Source organism: Leptonotus elevatus, chromosome 16 (genome assembly GCF_054856555.1).
Source record: "Leptonotus elevatus isolate MCC_2025b chromosome 16, RoL_Lele_1.0, whole genome shotgun sequence".
Classification (NCBI taxonomy): Eukaryota; Metazoa; Chordata; class Actinopteri; order Syngnathiformes; family Syngnathidae; genus Leptonotus; species Leptonotus elevatus.
Window position 1 is genome coordinate 11,466,355 of NC_141254.1, and position 19,130 is coordinate 11,485,484.

General features: G+C 40.9%; 1 protein-coding gene and 1 long non-coding RNA gene across 4 annotated transcripts in view; one reads left to right on the forward strand and one right to left on the reverse strand.

Moving 5' to 3' along the window:
* Positions 1-15,467, forward strand: part of jade2 (jade family PHD finger 2) — a 45,170-nt gene extending 29,703 nt beyond the window's left edge. Inside the window, exons 10-14 of one of the 2 annotated variants that reach the window (XM_086098356.1) lie at positions 457-621; positions 6,880-6,997; positions 8,991-9,116; positions 9,723-9,847; positions 10,367-15,467. In XM_086098356.1, the coding sequence (XP_085954482.1) occupies positions 457-621; positions 6,880-6,997; positions 8,991-9,116; positions 9,723-9,847; positions 10,367-10,993 (1,161 nt within the window). In that variant the 3' untranslated portion in view covers positions 10,994-15,467. The remainder of the gene's footprint in view (positions 1-456; positions 622-6,879; positions 6,998-8,990; positions 9,117-9,722; positions 9,848-10,366) is intronic. The other variant, XM_086098357.1, reaches the window with a different exon arrangement.
* On the reverse strand, positions 9,709-18,759 carry LOC147160732 (uncharacterized). 2 transcript variants are annotated; one of them, XR_015097384.1, is made up of 3 exons: positions 18,689-18,759; positions 15,401-15,514; positions 9,709-9,868 (listed from the first exon to the last, which is right to left on the reverse strand). It is a non-coding gene; the product is annotated as an uncharacterized LOC147160732 (long non-coding RNA). The 2 variants fall into 2 exon arrangements; XR_015097385.1 differs by lacking the exon at positions 18,689-18,759 and adding an exon at positions 17,928-18,100.
* Between the last annotated feature and the right edge of the window lie 371 nt (positions 18,760-19,130).

Below are 19,130 nucleotides of genomic sequence, written 5' to 3' on the forward strand. Positions count from 1 at the left end.
ATTTTATATTATTTATATTTTTTATTTATTGATCAAAAATACATGACAAATAATTGTTTTTCTGAGGAATGGATTAATGGCACCAAATTAATTTGATATACAGTAAAATCACTTCCATCTTGGATTTCGGGCTCACTGACTATTTTGCCGATTTAGTGGTAGTTTATATAACTATTTTGTTCTGTCTCCCGTTTATCTTGAGTGTAATTCCACTGCTGGCCACTAGATGGTGGCACACTATTGTGTAAGTGTTAGTTTACCACTGTAAATTTGAAAGAAGAATGAAAACAGGAAGTATTTCAAGCTTTGTCTTTCGGTTCATTTTATAGTGTACATCTTTGGAGTTGATTATTGTTTGTGTTAGTTTTTAAAAGTTGTTGGGGTATTTTTAAAGACTTTAATAAAACAACAAAAACATTTAGTGCTGTAAATGCTATGAAAACATTCGTCCCTAAGGTGGACTTCCTGTACCAATTCTGGAAACTGAAAAGGAAGGCCAACTTCAACCAGCCTCTGGTGACTCTCAAACGAGACGAGGTGGACAACCTGGCCCAGCAGGAGCAGGACGTCCTCTACCGACGACTCAAGCTTTTCACGCACCTCCGACAAGACCTGGAGAGGGTGAGTGGGGTGACAAAAAACCTCAGGCAACAATGCGTCTCGTATAGCGGAAAGATTGCCGTCCGGGATAATTTTGTGTTTGTAAGGAGGCTGCGACGAGAGTGGGAAGCAACTGTGGCTCTCCCAAACGTATCTCATAATCTTAATAACCAAAACTGCGGGACTGTGAGAACGCGCACAGCGGTGCCGTTTATATGGAACAGTGACGGCAGGTGTGGTTGGGGGGGGTTGGGGTAAGGCGGAAAAATCCATTTTCTACAAGCAGCGAAATAGCCTCAGCTGGTTGACTTAAGGAGTGTAGAAGTGGTGATTTACAGTCTTTATCGATCTTTTCTGTAACACTTTCTTACCTCTTATGGTGATAAAGTGCCCAATAGCTCCCCAGAAGGCAGCCAGACTTCAACAAGTGCTCTCCAGTGCCTCCTTTCACGCCGTCGCTAAGATTAACTCCGCTCGGGTTCATCACGGCGACCGCAAGTCAGAATCTATCGATTGGCCGCTGCCCTCGCGATCTGAAACTCTCCCGGGCCCCCACCGGCCGCTATCGACGCCTTTCACGTTGTTTATCCCGTCAATATGAGCTGACGTGACGGTGCTTTGGCGGTCATGGGGGGAAATCCTTATGAAAACAACACTCGGGGATAAATCGCGTGTGTGTGAGAAAGTGGCGAAGGGCTAAAATGTAACTAACGTAAATAATGTTAGCATCAAGCTAGTAAAAACGAAGCTAGTTTCTCTTATTAAATGGCTGAAGAAGAGACTAAAGCTTTAAAATATTTTTTACATAATTTTTATTTCATTAATTTTACCCATAGAATTGAACCATTCTTTCTGTAAAGTTGCTTTTTTTCTTTCAAACTTAGCTTGAGTTGATAGAAATATTGATCATGATCCTTAATAATAAATGAACATTTTAAATATTCAAAAAGCTGGTTAAAGAACAGCTTTAGAACAAAAATTTTGAAAAGTAAAATAAAATCAGTTAAGCGCCATGCCCTGCTTTATTTACCCTGTGTAAAACATATTGCAGCAAGCTTGTGGAGCTAGCATTAGCATTAAGCTAGTACAAGTAAGGCTAGTTTGTTTTAGTAAGTTACTTAAAATTAATTCTCATATTTATGATAATAAGCAGTTTGGGGGATAGATATTTCTTTTTCACACAAAAAATAGTTTACCCCCTTTTGTTTATAGAAAAAGCAACGAGCGCTAACTTTAGCAATAGGCAAGCTAGGCTCAATACCAAGTCCACACATACCTCATCCTGACAAGTGACAAGATTCTGTTTGTCATCTTTTTTCTCTCCGTCCTTCACCTTGTCTTTTTTTTTTTTTTTGCCCTGAAGAGTGTCTGTCAGGATGAAAGTGTTGTATGTCTTGCATTGTGTGTCTCCATTCTGTGTGCGTGCATGTGTGTTGCCACCAGAGAGGTTTCCAATCAACTCTGATTTGCTGGCAAATTAAAAAAATCCCTTCCATTCACCATCCGCCGTGTGTGAATATGTGTAAATTTCTGGGGGGGAGGGGCTAATGTCGCCCTGGATTAAACACCCCCCCCCCCCACCTTCCTCCACTACTGGTCTTTGAAGTGCTGCCAGTGTAACGAATTGCTCCGTGATGTCCTTCAAAGCATCCCTGAGCTTTTTCGCCAAGTCGACATTCGGCTCCCGAGTGCTTGACAACAAGTCTTGCAGGTGTTGCTAGCGTGCCGGCTAACTGTCAACACAATTCAAGAAAGCGAGATTAGTCATTTGTGGCCTGCGGTTGCTAATGCTAAGAGCGACGCTAGTTAGGAATATCGTGTTCACGTCGGTCTTGTCACGGCTAATATACGTGATATTTTCTGTGATATTTACTGTTGTTATTCATGCCGCTGTTAGCTGGATACAACCATTTCCTAACGCCGGATCTTACATAATAATCATTCCTTTTGCAGGGGAGCCTTGGGTGGGGGGGCTACTTTTTTATGACGTATTTTATTTACGGAAAGAAGACTGAGTGGGGAAAGAGAAGCCAGACGACAGTTGAGTTGATTTCTCTGGTGGGTAAACGTATTAGTGAGGCCCATCTCGCGTCTTCATGTCTGCCATCAACTGTCTTGTTATGTAACTTGCTCGGGTTCAGACAGAGGACAAGGCAAGGGAGGCGGGGGGGGGGGGGGGGGGGGGGTAGCTCTTCAATGACTCAGCCTGCTCTCACACACAAATACAGTGAAACAGCTCACAAGAGTGCAGTGGAGCTGCGGGGCAGTCCGCAGACGGCCGTTGGATCGGCATCAGTGTAGCTCCCGGCATGCAACACGGCTCCAAACGCTAACAGCCTTGGCCACAAAATACAAACACACAAATGTATATCTTGGCTCTTAAGTACACGTGACATCATCACAGTGAATATTTTTCAGACCCACCCACATTAGGTGGAATTCTGTGACACAGACAGACCATATATATATAGTTTTACCCCTCCCGCACGCTTTTACTACATTAAAATGATTAAAACTCACTTAAACTTATTACTATCATATCGTATCTCAAATTAAAACCCTAGATGAGAGCTTTTCAGAGCTGTAATTATTTTTGTCAGTAGCCTCTCATATGATATAGTAACCATAAAAAGTGTTGTTGTTGCTTTCATGTTTATCTGCAGCAAAATTATGTATATTTACTACATCATTATTATTCTTGACATGTTGAACCATCCACATTTATGAATACATTCAAACCACTGCAACTTGAAAATATTCACAAAATTCAGGGACATCTTGGGAACAATTTTTCCACATTTCCTCACAAGTTTTCATTAAAAAAATATAAGTCCCGTTCAAATGAATGAGATATTTTTAGAAATTACAACTCAACTTCCCCATTTCTCAAACTGATTTCAAAATACAGTATTCATAAAATTCAGGACACCTTGAAAGCCGTTTTCCATATCCCCAAAATTGACAAAATTACCAAATGAAACAAAAAAAAATAAAAAATTCTCATAAAAAAAGAAGCTTTTTTGTCTCAAATTTAACATTTCTGCCGTTTTAATTAATTCAGTTCCGTTCAGTGTCAGCACTTCAGCATTCGCACCCAATATTCCTCCAGAAATGACATTCTCCAGTTCGTATTACTTATGTCCTCAGGCACATTAAGCTGTAGTATGATAATAAGGTGAGCCTGTAGCGCTCGTATAACATCTTTTATTCATCCTCTCTTTCCTTTGCCCTACTTCCCACATGTTGTACTGCAGCACGACTATGCTGTACTGTAATGGTAACCCTCATCAATTTCTCCCACCTGTTTTTTTTTTTTTTTTTAATTCCTCCCTCCTCCTCCCTGACGCCATCCCACTAGCTGCCCCTCTGATACCGCAATGAAATAAATATGAGGCTTGCGTATAAATATTTATTGCCGCTTGTGTGTTTCCACGGCCTCGGCGGGGATAAATAATTCACGGCCAGTCAAACCCTAAATTCGCACGGCTTTGATAAGACAATGGGGGGGGGGTGGGAGGGGCACATATACACACGCATGTCACTGCGCACATGCTAGGAAGCGTACGGGTTTGACACGGATAGCGTGTCGCTATGCTACAGCCGCGTGTAAACATGCACGAGATGAAATGTGTGCAGTCTAACCTGCCGCCCGCCTTGAGCGTTTTCCCATAAATGTGTGTTGCCAAAGTTGTCACAAATACTTAAAGGATTTTTTTTTTTAGCATACGTGTCAGAACTGGACTTTATGTGTCTCAGTTCTTCGAAATCTGTACATGTCAAAGTTGCGCATCAGTCACTACAGTGGACAGCAGTTTACCGTTATTGCCCATTGTTTTTTTCTTTTCTTTCCCGGCACAAAACAACATTAAAAAAAACAACAACAATAAACCAGTCACAACAACAGCGTCAGCTGCCAAATTGTTATTTCAATAAAAGCCTTGCGGATGCCCACCCTGTCACAAATTGCTGCATCACTCACTTTAATTCACTTTGCTGCACAAAACAAAACACAAAAAGCTCCTTCAACTGACTTTCCTTTTGAAAAGTCAACAGACTAGCAGAGTAAGTTCCAACGAGGTGTTCTCTGCATTGAGACTGCATTTAAATGCAGATGTGTGTTTAAAGGGCGTCAATGTGGTTATGTGTGGCTTTTACATGGCGGCTGTGTGACTAATGGATGATTCAACAAGTGACAAATGACTTGTTGATGTTCTCGCTGGCTCCGTTGGGAACATTCCATCTCTTGTTTAAACGCCGGCTGTCCGTGCGGTGATAGCGGGCCAATTAGAGATCAATAGCGGTGATATTTAGATGGCTCAGGGCCAGCGCACATGTTCGATTGGGCCCGGTGTTGAGTTTAAAGGTCGTCTCGTATGCGAGGTTCAGATGTGGTAGCAATTGGACAAAATCTGTAGGACCAGTTTGCTTTTGAAGGACCTTTGGAAATGGTCTGGCTTTGAACTCGAGCTGGCAGACTTCCTGTGGATTTTTGGGGATGGTTTCTTGAGACTCTTTTACAGTATGGGCCTACTTGTGATAGACATGACTACTAAATTTCATGTTGCTAAGGGAAACTGGCTTCGGGGCCTTATTTTATTTTTATTTATTTATTTATTTTTTCAATAAACATTTTATGAAAGGCCCCTGGGAATGGCCAAAATAAGACTAACGTGTAATTTTTAGGCATGGCTTTCTGAGACTTTTTTTGTGGGTCTACTATCAAATTTCGTGTCGTTAAGGGAAACTGGATTTGGGGGCTGAATTTAAATAAAAAAATCATAGCAATCAGATTCAGAATTACTCTCGGGGGCAAATTTACATTTGAAGGATCTATGGAAATGGGCAAAAGTGGCAGCCTCGAAATTAAATGGTAGAGTTCTTGTTTTGTTTTTGTTTTTCGTAGGTCTACACAGGATAGACATGCCTACCAAATTTCATGTTCCTAAGGGAAGCTAACTTTGAGGGCAGACGTTTTGAAAAATGCAAGATGGAAACTTCTGAAATGGCCACTTTGCCCCAAAATGGCTGACTTGTGGCTTTCCAAGCATGGTTTCTTGAGAGTTTTTTTTACGGGTATATTCATGATAGACATAACTACAAGATGTTACGTTGCCGTGGGAAACTGGCTTTAGGGGGTGAATAAAAATAAATAAAAATCACAATATAATGTCTCGGACACGTTTGTGGTTGGAAATGACTAAAATGGCCACTTCACAACAAAATGACAGACTTCCTGTGGCTTTTCAGTTTGCTTTTTGAGCCTTTTTGTGTGTTTACTAATGATAGCCATCCATTAAATTTAAAGTTCCTAACTGATACAGTCTTCAAGAAGCTGAAATATTTGAAAAATGGCAGTTTGATAGGCAGAGAATGAGTGAGGAGGAAGTTGGAAAGTAAACAAACAATTGCCCCGCGCCCCCTGTTATGTGTTCTGTTTTGCTAAATAACACGCGCGCACACAGATTAGCAGCCTAATCAACGACAGGTTCCGCACATTGTGTCCCGGTTGAGAAGTTATTTTTATCCATAGCGCGCTCGCTCAACTCGCTCGCGGGGATAGAACAGGCCAAATCGGCCGAGCAGACCAATCAATCAAGATCAACAGATAAACAGTCAGCCTGCAGCCAACACACACACACACAGATGTGGTCAGAGACACATAATAATCGAGTTAGCGTCGTACAATCCAGCTGGCCGGTGTCCAGTTTCTGGTGTTTTAGCTGCAAGTGTTCTGGCCTGCAGCCAGAGCTCAGAATGGACAAGTTTAGCACTTAAATGCTAGTTTCCAAGCTAACTCCAAAGCAGTGTTTCGCAATCTTTATTGTGTTCATCTTAGCATGTACACAATCATGAACCCGTGTTACCTAAAAGACTGTTGAATAGTTAAGACAAACTTATTGAGCGTCCGTTGAGACCCATTAATAGCATACTAGTGGCTAGTATGCAACTAATGCTATTAACTCGCCTAAACAACTCGCTCGCACTTGTAACATCGCACATGGACAAACAAATATGAGCACCAGCTCTTTACACAAACGCTTTTAAGTTATTAACTCATTTTGGCATTTACACAGAATATTAAATGTTAGGGAATAAAGGCAAATTAGAACGGAAAAGTACACTACACGGGCTAGTGGGGTTAAACTGATAACTAGTTGACGAGTCGACTTCAACTACTCCACTAGCTTGTCCTTGGCTATATGGGCCGATTCTAATTCTGAGGGCAAGCTGATAGCCATTTCCTTATTTTCTTATGATGTTGTATTCGTCTGCTTCCAGGTGCGTAACCTGTGCTACATGGTGACACGGCGAGAGAAGATGAAGCACAGCCTGTGCGACCTCCAGGAGAAGATCTTCCACCTGCAGATACAGCTGCTAGAAGAGGACATGGCTGGAGGTACACAGCATACTTTCCCATATTTAGGCATATGTCTTTGTTGTGTACCCCAGGGTTGCCTTCTAAGTCCCCTACTATTTCATTCCCTTTTTTTTTTCTCTCCATTTCACATTTGCACTTCATTGTTGCGCCAATAACAAAGCTTAGCTGGTCATGTGTGTTCATTCACAATTTTCTGATCATCTCTGGGAAAGTTGAGGGTATTATTGTCATAGACAGGTGCACCTGAATAAATTAGAATATCGTAGAAAAGTGATTTAATTTCGGTATGTCAATTCAAAAAGTGATATTCATATATATATATATATATATCAAAATGCTACTAAATAAACTTTCAGTCTTTTTTTTTTAATAGAAACTACTGAAATATATGAACTTTTTACAATATTCTAAAGCATTGAGATGCACCATATCCAGAGAAGAGCCCTATTGAAATTTTTGGAGTAGTATCCGACATAAAATGGCCACTATCATCTGACACAATTTTCTAGGACACACACGCACACACATACGCGAGAGTATAAGTATTGTTATGCAGGAAGTGTAGCACATTTACATTCCAACTGTGACGAGCTGACAGCGGTTAGTTTTGGCCTCTCTGATCTGCTCGCGCCTGGTGTGTACGTGTGCACAAACTTGTGTGTGTGTTAAACGATGACAAAGGCAGGCGAAATGAGGAAGAAGATGGGTGGGAAGGTTTATGGGATGGCAGTCCGAGTAAAGATAAGGGAGGGAGGGAGGGAGGGAAGGCGAGGGGTGGAGGGAGGGAGGAAGAAAAGCTAATGAGCTCAGGTACGAAGTAGGACACACACACATGCACACACACACACTTATGCTGCAGTTGAGTGCATCTGGAAAGCGAGGTCATTAATCACTCTGTATAACGTGTATCTCCTGCATAGCGAGAGAGAGAGAGGTGAGAGGTCCTTAGATTATAAATAAAAAGAATCAAAGCTGCTGCGAGTATACAGTTTGAAAGAAACCAAAGTGTCAGCAGGAGAAGTCATGCATGAATGAAATGAATGAGACTTTTTTTGTGGGTCTACTCGTGATAGACATGCCTACCAAATTTCATGTTGCTAAGTGAAACAGGCTTCAGGGGCTGGTTTTTATTAAAGCATTTTATGTAAGGCCACTGGAAATAGCCAAAATGAGACTTCTTCAAACCAAAATGGCTGACCTTCTATGACTTTTAAAGCATGGTTACTTGAGACTTTTTTGTGGCTCTACTCATGATTGACATGACTACCAAATCTCGTGTTGCTAAGTGAAACTGACTTTGGAGTGTGGGTTTTAAAAGCAGCCCAGGGGCGCGATTACAGGCGGTCACGCCTTGCAAGCCCTACCAAAAGTACATTTTCGCCAGGATGAACACAACTGCAAATTTTTGAGTATAGGAAAGCCCTCAAAATTGTGATTTATACGTCCTAAGATAAGAGAACCTTCGCACCACTTGCTCGGGCTTTAAATTGTGCACATAAAAGCTTGTAAAATGGTGTTTTAAAGCACTGCTGATGTAGTTGGATGTGTGCGCAGATTACCAACTGCAGGGGGGGTTGGGGGGGGGGTCTTCCGCTCTTGTCCTTGAAAACCCCCAAAGAAGACACACCCCACCTCCTGCTGAGCTACAATGCACACAAAAGAAAAAAAATCTGATTAGGGAAATTAAAAGAGCGAGAAAATGGCGAGAATATTGACAAAAATCAGTTGCAGGTGATTAGATCCTGTCAGAATGGAGAAAAAAACAAAAAAAAAGATGTCTTTGGACTTGATGAAGCAGCATGTGGCTCAAGGTTGTTACCACCATAACCTCTACCAGTAACCAAATGACTTGTTTTCTTTTCAATCTTTGCTTTGCGTGCATCTGCTCAAGGGTACCAAAAAGGAGCACTAGCGTTAGCCTGCAAATGCTAACGCGACGTGGCGGCAATCATGGAGAAAAACAAACTAAATATCTATATAACAGAGAGTATATAATTGTGTCTCCTTGCAGAGAGAGTCCAGAAGGAAGAAGGGAAGAGGAAGCAGAGTGCAGGGAAGGAGAGCAGGAGGAAGAGTAGTCCTGACAAGAGAAAGGAGAAATGGAAGTCAGACAGTGGCTCGCTGCTTAAAGAGATAGGTACACTCTAACACCACTGAATTATTTTGATTATTATCATTATTGTCCCAGCGGGCCTGGGTACTTTGCTCCGGATGCCCTCATAAACATAAATCTGGAAGATCAGTCGATCGTCCTCAAACTGGCCTGGGCACAAGAACTCTCATTCAACATTTTTTTTTTTTTAAGAACCACACTTAGGAGTGCTTGTGCGTGTGACTTGGTAAGTGCGACTATCTTGGATAGGTAACGATCCTAAGCTGGCCTGGGCACACGCCTCCGGAGCGCTCAAAACGAAAACGTAACATTCCGTCGATTTTCATTCATTTCTGATTTGTCCTCGGTGTAATGTTGTGTAAAATCCTGCGTCACGTCATTTCCACGGTGGCGTGTTTGTTTACCTTCGTGCCCCTTTTTTTCCGCCTCCCTCGCTTCTCTTGCAGAGGCATGCTGCGTCATGGAAACAAATGTGTGTGTTTATGTGCATGCGCTTGTGTGGAGGCTCGGAGGTGTCACAGCCACCCAAACAGCACCTCCTGCCGTCCTACTTGGCACATCATTCACGATGATTTACACACCACCCTTTTTTCTTTTCTTTTTTTAATATGAAATATTTTGTCTCTGTAGGTTTATCCAAGTCCTTCCCTTTGGACAACTCATTGTTCGACAGCTGGCTGGCTGACGACATGCTAAGCAAGTGGGCTTTGAGTTCACAGCACCGGGACAAGAGCGGCAGCCTGCTCTCCGACCAGGTAACAGTCCAAAACTGAATCCTGAAACGGACACACACACACAAAAAAATGGCAAAATAAAACATAAATAAAAGTGAAAATAAAAACAAATGTCAAAAATATCATTTAAAAATGAAATACAAAAAAATATATATAAATGGAAATAAAAACAACAAAATATATATATATATATATATAAATAAATATAATAAATAAATTCCCTTTATATTTATTTTTTCTTATATTAAAAATGTTTTAGTTATTTTTTTATATCCAATTTTATTTTCAGTTATTTCTATATATATATATATATATTTTTTTTTTTTTTGCCATTTTTAGTCCTCCATACTCAAAAGCCATCAAATGAACACACACAAAAATTCATTCCCCAAGCCAGGTTCCCTTAGAATATAACATTTGGTCAGCTTGTCTATCACAAGTAGACCCACCAAAAAGTCTCAAGTACCCATGCCCGAAAAGACACAGGGAAGTCTGCCATCACATTTTACGGCAACGCTAAATTTCCCGGTTGTCCTGTAGCTCCTGCAGGATGAGGAGAGCTTGCTCAACCTGATGATGGAAAACTCTATGGAGTCCACGTGGAAGACGCCCCAGCTGGGTCGCAAATCCCGAGGCAGCTGCAAGACCCGCGCCCGCGGGCACACGCCAGCCTCTGCCACCATACCGCCGTCTCCGCGAACGCTCCTGTCCGCCGGCTCGGGGTCCGCCGTCAGGGGCACGTGGACGGGCGGCGAGGCGGAGGAAAAGCACGTCTCCCGCAGGGGGTCCCGGGTTTCCTCCAGGGTCCTACATCACCACCACCTGCACCGTCACCATACCAGGAGTTCCGACCTGCAGCCGACTATCTCCAAAATGGACTCTTGCCACATCTCGGAGGGCGGCGGGCCGTGGGGCAGCAACGGCGTCACGTCCAGGCCGCCGCCCGCCATGCCGTCCCCACGGCTACGCATGTCCCGCCAGATTAGATCCAGAGGGCGGGGCGGTGCGGCATCCGAGGCAAAGGACCAGCGTTTGCTCCACGGCGACGGCTACTTTTCCGACGGTGAGCAAAGCGACTTGGACACGCGCAGAGCGCGCAAACTCCGCCTGGCGCAGTTGCATTCCGGGAATGAGGACCTGCTGAGGCGGAGCGTCATGGCGTCCTAAGGATCCTGAATGCACCGCACACATGCTAGTTGTCGTTAGCCCACTCGCTCCAGCTGTGCCCCGAGCATTCTTTGAATGTAGCCACTAGCCTCCTCGCGTCTCACCGCTAAGTTCTAAACGGAAATAGGAAACAGGCGTCCGTTTTTTTAGCCGATTTCTGCGCGTTAAAAGACTTTGTGGTCTTATTCTTTGGGGCATTCTTCTAAATATCTTTACCGAGGCTGGTTTCAGGGTCTCCTTTGAATAGCAGGTGGTGTCGGAAAGCACAACTAGCGAGCAAGTAGCGTTATTAGCACTGGCTGGTTTACGGAAAAAAAAAGAGCTAGTTTTTGCATAGAAGAGCAGTTGGAGTTTGAAAAAAAGAACGTACAAAAACATTCTTCCTTATTCAAAATTCCATTTGTTTGCCTGAAATAAACTCTGTGCCTTCTGTCGCACCCCCTCCCCTCAGAGACCCCCCCCCCCCCCAACCCCCCCAAAAAGCCAAACAATCACCAACCAATCAGCCGTCGCCCAATCCGATTTGTAACAATCAATGCGAATGTGTCACCTTAATCATTTTTCAGAGTGCCTGAACGAAGGATGTGAGGACAATTTGCCATTTTTCGCGCCCTACCATCAAAGAGGTGCGTTTTCAACATTGTGCAGTGCCAGTTAATAGCCTCTAGAGGGCAGCATTTAGCACGTCTGACTTCCCGTTCCATTTACTTTAGCCAGCAGATGACGTGGCTAGGCTAACGAGGGTGAACTCCCACATAACGTCGACAAAGTTTGTCCGACAATTTGTGTGTTAAACAAAAAAAAAAAAGACTTTGCTGTTTTTGTACTGAAGGACGTCTGTGGTTATCTCAGGGGTTTTACGAAAAATGGTTAAAAATGTCTCTTAACTCGACCAATGTTTTATTTTTTGCATAGAAATTAAAAGATTCCGCTAGCAACCGCTAACGTATCTATATGAATAAATATATAACTATATAAAGAAAGCTATGTCAAGAAACTTCCACGTTTGGACGACTACTGAGCACTCGGTGTGGTCACATGACCGCAATGCCGGGACCAATCAGCTGCGTGGGCCCAATTTTTACTTCCTGTATTTTTTTGTGTCGCTTCGCTAATCTGCCGCGATGTAATCGTAGTGTTTGATGCTGAACTGATCACAAAATCACTTCAAGCAGGTTTGGTGTAACAGGGTTTGAATAACCGAACAGGCGTCACCTTTAGAGTATGCGCTCCGGACGCTCCCGTATGCACTCCAATTACGTTCCTGAAAATCCTGAATGCGTTCCTGCCACTCCCGTATGTGCGTGCAACACTCACAGATGTGCTCCTGACACTCCCGTATGCGCTCCTAACACTCCCGTATGCGTTCCTGATGCTCACGTATCCGTTCCAGACGCTCCCTTATGCGTTCCTGAAGATCCTGTATGCATTCCTGACGCTCCCGTATGCGCACCCGGCACTCCTGTATGCGCTCCTTCAAAGAGGAAGCTATTGTTATTAATATTGTTACTGCTGGCAATGAGAATGACAACCTTTGACGTTTTATGTGTTCCTTCCAAGTAGACGGCAAAGGTCGTAGTGCGTAGTTGTGAGGCGGCGCGGTGGCGTAGGCGGTCGATTGAATCGAATTGGACCCACTGCGGCGTCTTCTTAGTGTACACAAACCGCTATCATATAATACTTACAGTGTGGCGCCCACGCCCTCTCCTTCTTAGCAACCTAGCTTCTTCGCCAAATGTAGACAGTGGGTCTTTGCCCCCCTGTGTCGAGTAGATGCTAAGCTAAGTGTCGTGCGCTACTTTGGACTTGCTGTTGGCTTTGAAGTTCAGATCATATTCACATCTTTTTTCGAGTCTTTAATTCTCACGTATTCTTTCTCAAAGAATTCTGGTCATGTGACACCTGTTTTTATAAAACAGAAATCTCGGACCACGTGAAAACATATTCAACAGGAGGCACTATAGGCCAAAACCCAAAGAAAGTCATTTGGGGAATAGACATGGCAATGGTGAAGGAGGGTAAAAAAAAAAAATACATGTGGACTGATAAATGAATTGATGGCACTTCTGAATATACAATTTCAGCTTCACCCTGTCGTTGGTAGCATTTCACAACAAACGCCGCTCCGAGGTAGAAATGCTCATTTCATTACGAGCTTTTTTCAGACAACCGATCTCAAGTTCGCTCATGCCCCGTAGAGGCACAAAGTGGTATTACAAGTTCATTTGCCTTTGACTTTGACTTTGACATAATTTTACCTTTAATCAACAACATTGTTCAGGTTTTAAAGCAAAGAATTCCGTGCGGTTTAGAATAAAAGTGCTTTTACACTAGCACCTTTAAGTTTGCTTGAATCCAGTTGGTTTTCCCCCCTCGGTCCGGTTCAGCAACATTAGCAATACCGCCAGCAGCTAGCACATAAACCGAGACCAGGCAGTAGAACGCGTACGTCTTGGGTTTAGCATGTTAGCAGTTAGCATGTCATCATACACATATGTTTTCTGATTAGTTTTGTTCAGGAAAGAGGATAATGCGCATTTGGCTATTTGCTGGTATAATTTAGCCCAGTTATTAAAACCCACTTCCTGTTAACATTCTGTGATCAATCAGAGAAGAGAGTGGTGTCATGATGCGTCATAGTACACTCAGAATTTCAATGAACCGGACCCTGGGGGGTTGCGAACCAAGTTTACAAACTCAACGACTGATTCTGAGTGAAAGCACCTCAACTAAACACTTAAAGCAGCACTTAACCCTCCTGTTACGTTTGTTTCTCAGGAACAGTGATATTGTTCCTGGGTCATTTTGACCCAGGGCGTATTTAATGGCTCACAAGCGTCAAAACAATTGTTTGGACTCAATAAACTTAGTTTAACAACAAATGTGAACTTTTTTATAATTATTATTATTATTATTATTGTCTTTTTTTCTTTTTTTTTCCGAACGGGTCATTTTGACCCAGGCCATATTTAATGTTCCAAAAGTGTCCAGAATGAATAAAATTCCAACAATAATAGTTTAAAAGCTAATTTTAACATTTAATTGTCTGTGATTGATTTCTAAATGGGTCATTTTGACCCAAGCCTGTTTAATGATGCCAAAGTTTCCAATAAAATTAGAAAATTCTTCTTTTTTTATTATTGTATTGTCTTGATCTTTTTAATGGGTCATTTTGACCCAGGCCACTTTTAATGATCAAAAGTGTCTGAAATATTAAAGAGATTCTCAACAAAGATTGTTCAAAAGCTACTTTTAACTATTTTAAAATGGGTCATTTTGACCCAGAGTATTTTTAATTATCCAAAAGTGACAAAAAGAGAAATCCCGACTCAACAAATATTGTTTGAAAACCGATTTATAACTTTTTATAGTTTGATTTGCTTGATTGAGCCAAACCACCTTTTAATGATTCTCACATATTAGAAACGGAACAAGTCTTAATAAACATTGCTTTAAACTTCTTTTAACTGTTTTTAGTTGTATTTGTTTGACTCTCTAATCCCAATAGACATTATTTAAAAAATACTTTGTAATTTGAATTGTATTTCTTTACCTTTAAAATGGCTCATTTTGACCCAGAGTCCTGTCTCATGCGCCTCAAATATCACAATTGGAACCATTGCATTGCAAATGTTTGAAATTGTATTTGTTGATAACACTTAAGCCAAACAAAAGACGTTTCATAACGAAAAAAACTATATTTTGAATGTTTTTGTCAAACTTCAAAATGGGTCAATTTGACCCGGAACATAACAGGAGGGTTTTGATATGTTTTCTAAGCACTTATTGACTTAAATCAAGCAGAGTTTCTCTTTGTGTTCATTTAAAGCATCATCTTCACCAGCGCCAGATTTAGTCCAGATTGTGTTTAGACTGGGTGTGAATCAGGCTCAGAATCGGACTCTTCTTAAAAAAGAAAGAAAGAAAATCACTCCTCTGCTGCATCAAAAGCTTCTTTTGTTCAACACGTGAATATGAATGTCGCAGGGGTTTTATCCTTCTGTCTTCTTTTTGTTTCGAAAGAATGTTGTGCCATTTGTGAATAGCAAAGAGAACTATTGAACATATATGAAAAGAAGAAAAAGAGCTATTTTAAATTATTTTTTATTTTTCTCTGGCATTTTGTTTTTGCTATATTTATTTTCTTGTATTAGAATATTCTTTGTAGGAGGGAGGGACAACTTGTAAACAAACAAAAACGTGTATTTTTCCTTAGCGCGAGAAGCCTATTTTCTTCCTTTTTGTACAATTTGGATGTTTGGAGCGAGACTTTGACAAGCAATATGATGATGTCCTTCCTCTGTGACTGTATATCTGCATGCTCTTTGTGTGTTGCCTTAACCACGGCTGCCAACCACCCCCCCCCCCCTCCCAAACCCCAAATTACCCCACCCCCACCCCCCTTACCTGGTGATGTACCACCCGGTCTGGTCCAGTGCAGTCCAATAAAAGCAGTGCTTTCTGTGTACTCCCACGACAGCTGCAATCGCCTTCTTCCGCACCATATTGGTCCAAACACACCTTTACAGATGTGAAAGACTACAGATGTCAGTGTACAATGTTTGCACGAAAATGCGTACAAAAGAAGTCATAGCACCTTTTTTAAGTTTGTATTTTATAGGGTTTTTTTTGTTTCTTTTTTTTTCCTGTTCTTGTATTTTTTCAGCCCGTATGAAAAGTAGTTTGTTTAATTATTTTTATTATTTTTTTTATTTCTATTTGACTTTATTTTGTTTTTAGCATTCACTTATGAAAAAAATACTGGATTTTTTTTTTAATAAGATGGTTTTATTGTTTTCTAAGCATGTAATATCTTAAATCCAGCAGAGTTTCTCTTTGTGTTCATTTAAAGCAATCCTCTTCAGCAGCACCAGATTTGGTCCAGATTGTGTTTAAACTGAGTGTGAATCTGGATCAGAATCTGAATTCAATTTTTTTAAATATATCCTCTACTGCAGCAAGTTTGTTTTTATTATGTATTTTACTGTAATTCAAGCCCTCACGTTTAAGTCCATATATAAAAAACACAGCTATATTTTGATTGAACTTTTTTTCTATTTTGTATTTATTTAATCTGTATTTATATATTTTTTGTGATTTTAGCAACTCTATATGAAAGCATATTATTATATCTCAGTATTATTTTTTAGCCTTTTTTTTCCCCCGAAACAAGAACAGAAGAGTGAAAAAAGTTAATAGTCCTGAGGACGTGAGCAGATTTTTGTTTTTGTTACGCTTGGTTGCCATCCAGGCCGCCTGACGTCAGAAGTTGCGGCGTTTCCTGTTCGAAGAAGCTGGACGAGTCGAAAGGTCAGGAATTGAAAACAAACATCATGCCAGAAAGAAAATAAGCCAACGTGCGCATTTTGATGACTAAAATACCTTGGATCGGCTATCTTGAACTGGTGACGTCACAATGAAAGAATAAGAACTTTACCGCGACTGTAACGCCCTCTGGTGGTCAGGTGGTGTGCAACGGATGACATCACAAATATAAGTTTTAAAAAATTATAATAATCCCCATACCTTGCATAGTGCTAATATTTAATATATTTAAATTATTCCCATAGTATTTTTTGTTAAATAATAGTACTCTAATAAATGCAGTTAATTAAACATCACCAGACTTTTGTTTGTTCCAGTTGTGCCTCAAAATCGCCTCTTCCCGTCTCCATGTCATCAAAGGGTGAGTAGTTTGATTTGATTTTACTTTTACCTTCTCTTTATGTGCAACGGTCATGTTAAAATATGTTAAATGTTACGATGGTTACAGTTTTGGCACTGGAACTGATCATTTTCCACCATTTTGTGTGTGCGTGTGTTATTTATTTATTTGGGGGGGGGTTCTTGAGGCTGATTGTCGAGGTTATGTGCTCTTAAGCAGGCAAGCGAGGGAGACAAAGTCACCTTCAATGGGTGGTGTGCACACATGCACACATGCTGCGTTAACATGCTGCTTTGTGCATCTACACACAATTAATAATCTGCTTATTATCTCGTTATCATCACGGAGTGTTTTTGCAGCACTTTGTGTTGAATGCGTGCATTGTTTTTCTGTATGGAGCTGAAAATCTATATAGAATATAATATTGTGTTACATATAAACGTCTCTAATATTTTCTTTTCATCCAGTTATGAATTACAGTATTTCAAAATATTCTTCATAAGATGGTTTTGCTTTTAACAGGAGTATCTGTATGACAAATATTATGTAATATTTTTAAAGTAATTTAATAATAGCAATAACAATTTTAATAAAGCAAACAACAAAATTTTGTTAAAAATAAAAAAAATTAAAAAATATTTTAAAATGGCAAACTTAATTTAAAAAATATTTAAATAAAAATACAAAGCTAATCAAACAGAAATAACTATCAAAGTAATCAACCCATCCAATTTCTTTTCTCTAGCAATTGTCCTCATGAGGGTTGCGGGTGAAATTCTGGGGCTGAACCATATAAACGAGAAGGGCGAGAATCCATATAATTAAACAATATAATGAAAAGCTTCAATTATTATTATATTGAATTTGAATTTATGTATTTAAAAGGGACACTGCAAATCAATCAACATTTTACAATGTAAATGTGTCCAAGTTAGCTAAGTCAGGCTAATTTTCATTGCCAGTCCCTTGGGCGGATGTAAAAGAAAATGAGTCATTAAAATCACAAATCCATTTCCAACAATTATACAATAATATTACTCAAGTACATTTCCTGTACAGTTGATGGTGCTTACTAATCTCTCTCATTCAATGACAGCAGTTTTGGCCGACTTCAGCCACTGTTTCTACGATTGCTACATCGGCAGTACTTGTTCATTAAAAATGATTAGCCTGGTTGCGTTAAATCCATTGTTTAGTAGTGAATAGACATCCATGTAATGCCAACTAAGTGCGCGTGCGTGCACGTGCGTGTCAAAAATACTCACTTACGTGTTGGGCGCCATCTGGTGGAAACTCGAAGACGCGCTCGTTGACAACTTTAAAGTTAAACATTACACAACACGTGCGTATTTGTTTCATGAAAATTCTGGAATGACACATTATTCAACCTAAGAACTTCCTATTGATTCAGTTTGCCCTCAGTTGTTCTGGATTAGTGTTTGTTTGTGAGTTCCTGTGTAGTCACAAGAGTTTTTTTGTTTTTTTTTATCTCAATGGGATTTAAGTGGACTGCTGAGCGTCACCGTGAGTCACAAAGAACAACACAGACAAGGAAAGTGAGGCCTGCTTCAAATTAACCTCCCCTGGGGCCTCTTCTGAACCTCCTTGGACCATCTTGTAAACACAATGCTGGATTTTCACTCAAATATTTCTAATAGGTACTGCAATCATTATATTTAAAAGTATTGCTAACAAACACAAGTGTGTGTTTGTTCTATAGATCAAATAAACAGATCGCGACCACTTGCGAGCGCGACATAAACAAAATCGTCTAGACATTTGATTGCGTTTATCATGGCTAAAAATAGACCAAGATTCAATCTCGGCTTTCCTGTTATAAAGCAGCGCCTCCGACGAGCCACGTAGCGCTTAGTATCGCGTCTGTTTACGCGACATAAACTTAGTCAGTTAGCAACCATGCTAGTCTCCATAAACAAAAAGCACGGCTTTGCAAATTGTGTGGGTAATACTTCAAATTTTGTTTACCTAGATGCAAAACATTAACCTTGCTCTGCAAGCTGAATTCTTACCGTATTTGTGGGTTCACAAACTCTCGAGAATACATCTTGTACCGAGCCCGTTGATTTCCACCGATCCGAACCACCCAATCAAAAAGCGACATTGTGTTTGGGGGCGGGATATGTAGGCGTGGCGAAACCAGGAAGTGCCGACACCGTGGGAAACAAACTAATCTAACATGGACGAATGGACGCTGGTAAAGATATATATATTTTTTCCCCCTAAGACCGAAGACGACGTTTTCATCCGTTGCCGTGATTGGTCAAAACAAACGTGAAGATGCCGCATCGTCCAATCGGCTCGAAGTATTGTGGAGCAGTCCCAGATTGATATTGTGGAGAACTCACTTGAGTGAATCACAATTATCAATCTGGCTATTGCCAGGTTAGCAAAACGTGTCACAGACTCCAGAGCTAAAAAAATAGCGACGAGCATTCTAGGCTGTTTTGTCTC